This window comes from Corvus brachyrhynchos, unplaced genomic scaffold, assembly GCF_000691975.1.
Source record: "Corvus brachyrhynchos isolate BGI_N302 unplaced genomic scaffold, ASM69197v1 scaffold215, whole genome shotgun sequence".
Lineage (NCBI taxonomy): Eukaryota > Metazoa > Chordata > Aves > Passeriformes > Corvidae > Corvus > Corvus brachyrhynchos.
This window is the reverse complement of record NW_008237887.1, coordinates 463,806-466,594: the sequence shown is the minus strand read 5'-3', so window position 1 is coordinate 466,594 and position 2,789 is coordinate 463,806. Positions and strand designations below refer to the sequence as shown.

Sequence of the window (2,789 nt, the reverse complement as noted above, 5' to 3'; positions counted from 1 at the left end):
GGAATTTAAAGCTGTCGTTTGGCCGCTTGGCCCTGTAATGATGCTATAAATAACAGAGCGAGAACAGAGGGGGTGTGACAGGCACGTGGGGCTGCGATACCGAATCCAGAGAATGCAGACCCCCTGAGATCTCTCCAAAGCCAATAGTGGCTTCGTGTCACCAGTGACCAACAGGGGTGGGAAATTTTGGCCAGGTGGGATGCACCATTCCCATTTTCCCCAATTTCCTCTCCTCCCCAGAGTATCTCCAGCGCTTTCAGGAGCATCTACCAGCAGCACGGGGTGGTGGGGCTGTGGCGGGGGGTGACAGGCGCCGTGCCCCGCGTGGCCGTGGGCTCGGCCGTGCAGCTCGCCACCTTCGCCTCCGCCAAGGACTGGGTCTGCGAGCGCCAGGTGAGCGGGAAATGTGCCGGATCTGGCCGCCGCCCGTCCCCCGTGCTCCCCTTTATGGTTGGGAAGAGCTGACGCCGGCGCTTCCCGCAGTGGTTCAGGAAGGGCAGCTGGGCGGCGGTGCTGGCGGGGGGCATGGTGAGCGGTGTGGCCGTGGCTGTCACGATGACACCTTTTGACGTGATCAGCACCCGTCTCTACAACCAGCCGGTGGATGCCGACGGCACGGTAAGGCCACTCCGGACACAGGGGACACACGGCTTTTCCCGGGATTGCATCCGGCAGGGGTGCACAGCTGGCTCCTCTCTCCCCAGGGCAAGCTCTACCGGGGTTTTTTGGATTGTATCCTGCAAATTTCCAGCAAAGAGGGGCTGCTGGGCTTGTACAAGGGCATCGGTGCCGTCTACCTTCGCCTCGGCCCCCACACCGTCCTCAGCCTCTTTTTTTGGGACAAGCTCAGGAACATGGTTCAGCACTAGCAGCCCCCAGGGCTGTAGGACAGACTCCTGCCACCACCACCGATGTTAATAAAGAGGTTTTTCTATTTTTGGCGTTGTTTCGGGGTCTTTGGGGTGGTGCAGATGTGGGGGGACAGGACCTGAAATGCTGCAATGCCTTAGGGTGGAGAGGAGAATGGCAGTGCTGGGGTGGGGGGGGAGTTAAAGGTGTTGGTGGTCCCTGAGCCCCTCCATGTGCATCTCATCCCTCTTCTCGTCCTAATTTTCACCTCCACGGGGCAGCTGGAGCTCATCTCCTCCGGCCGGGGCTCCAGCTGCCCTGGCTTGCCGCAATAATGATTTACTAGCCGGGGGGGGGGGCCACTCCCCGCCTCCGCCCCGCGGACCTTGGAGCCGGGGCCTGGCTACTCCGTGGCTTCTCTCCATTGAAAATGTTTTCCCTGGGGTCCTGGCTCCCGGCGTTGCCCGGGCTGGCGTGGGGCTGGGCACTGCTGGATGGACTCCTGCAAGGTGAGATCCCCCGATGGTGGCCCGGGGACAGCCTGGGGACAGCCCAGGGAACACCAGTGACCCACTACTGCCTTTCCCCACAGGGCTGGTGGGTGCCTGTGCCGTCTCGGTGCTCTGCAGCCTCCTGAAGGTTTATCTCTACATCCAGTGCGTGAAGTAAGCACCAGTCCTTCGTCCCCTCAGGGGAGGGAGGTTGGTTTTGGGGATCTGATTTTGGGATCTGCTGTTGGGGGATGGCTCTTGGCACCCAGGGGTGCAGGGCAGGGCCTGCAGCCTCTGCTGCAAAGCACAGAGGGGGATGTCACTAAGGCTGTCGCCCCATTTTGGGTGACATCCCCCCTGGCTCAGCATTCCTCCCCTGCTGTCCCCAGCAATCCGGAGAGGCAGGTGGAGAAGGAGGCGATCGCGTCGCAGCGGCCGCTGCTGGAGCCACTGCACGTGCTGGTGCTGACCGGTGTCCTGGCCCTGGTGGGCTCCCGTGTGGCCGCGCTGGTGGTGCTGGAGTTCTCTCTGCGTGCCGTCTCCACCGTCCTCTCCCTCGGCAAGGTGAGGTGGCATGGGGGAAACTGAGGCACAGTGAGGTGTGGTGTGGATGGAGCTGGGAAATCGTGGATTTGTTCAGCACCCACAGGGGATGGAGGGGCTGTGCTGTGGAGGGGGCCGTGTGTCCCTTTGCACCTGAGCCAGGTGTGCCCAAGTGGGCAGGAGGCCGATGGCACCTGGCTGGTCCCAGTATGGGCACAGGCCCAGGGCAGTGCCTGTCCCCGGTGCTGGCACTGCTGGGACACCTCCAGTTCTGGGACCTTTGTGATGAGGACACTGAGGGGCTGCAGCATATCCAGAGATGGGAACAGAGCTGGGGAAGGGGCTGGAGCACCAGGAGCGGCTGAGGGAGCTGGGAAAGGGGCTCAGCCTGGAGAAAGGGAGGCTCAGGGGGGACCTTCTGCCTCTGTACAACTCCCTGACAGGAGTGGAGGTTGGGGTCTGGTCCCAGGGAAAAAGGGACAGGATGAGAGAAAATGGCCTCAAGCTGAACCAGGGGAGGTTTAGATTGGATATTGGGAAAAATCCTTCATGGAAAAGGCGCTCAGGCACTGGCACAGACTGCCCAGAGCAGTGCTGGAGGCCTCGTCCTGGGAAGGGTCCAACAGATGCTTGGATGAGGCACCTGGGGACATGTTTAGTGGTGAACGCGGCAGTGCTGGGGGAACGGTTGGACTCGTTGATCTTGGAGGTCTTTTCCAACCTCACCAATTCCGTGATGCCACGACCCCCGTGCTGCTTTGCAGGGCGCCCGCAGCAGCCAGCTCTACCTGCTGTGCCAGTACTCGCTGGGCTGCGGGGTGTCCTGCGGCCTCAGCTTCCTGCTGGAGGGGGCTCCGCACCGGAGCTGGAACCTGGCGCTGGCGGCGGGGGGGGCGGGGGGGGGGG

General features: G+C 62.4%; 2 protein-coding genes across 3 annotated transcripts in view; both read left to right on the top strand.

Annotated features, from left to right (window-relative positions):
• Positions 1 to 1,222, top strand: part of SLC25A34 (solute carrier family 25 member 34) — a 1,777-nt gene extending 555 nt beyond the window's left edge. Inside the window, exons 2-5 of one of the 2 annotated variants that reach the window (XR_001861510.1) lie at positions 241 to 393; positions 484 to 618; positions 705 to 925; positions 1,131 to 1,222. Coding sequence is in view for 1 of the 2 variants with exons in the window: in XM_017732747.1 (XP_017588236.1) it covers positions 241 to 393; positions 484 to 618; positions 705 to 869 (453 nt within the window). In the remaining variant the exon portion in view is untranslated. Of the gene's footprint in view, positions 1 to 240; positions 394 to 483; positions 619 to 704; positions 936 to 1,130 lie in introns of those variants that run through there. The other variant, XM_017732747.1, reaches the window with a different exon arrangement.
• Positions 1,217 to 2,789, top strand: part of TMEM82 (transmembrane protein 82) — a 3,040-nt gene continuing 1,467 nt past the window's right edge. The window contains exons 1-4 of the mRNA XM_017732698.1: positions 1,217 to 1,358; positions 1,442 to 1,514; positions 1,730 to 1,904; positions 2,648 to 2,784. Of these exons, the coding sequence (XP_017588187.1) occupies positions 1,280 to 1,358; positions 1,442 to 1,514; positions 1,730 to 1,904; positions 2,648 to 2,784 (464 nt within the window). The 5' untranslated portion in view covers positions 1,217 to 1,279. The remainder of the gene's footprint in view (positions 1,359 to 1,441; positions 1,515 to 1,729; positions 1,905 to 2,647; positions 2,785 to 2,789) is intronic.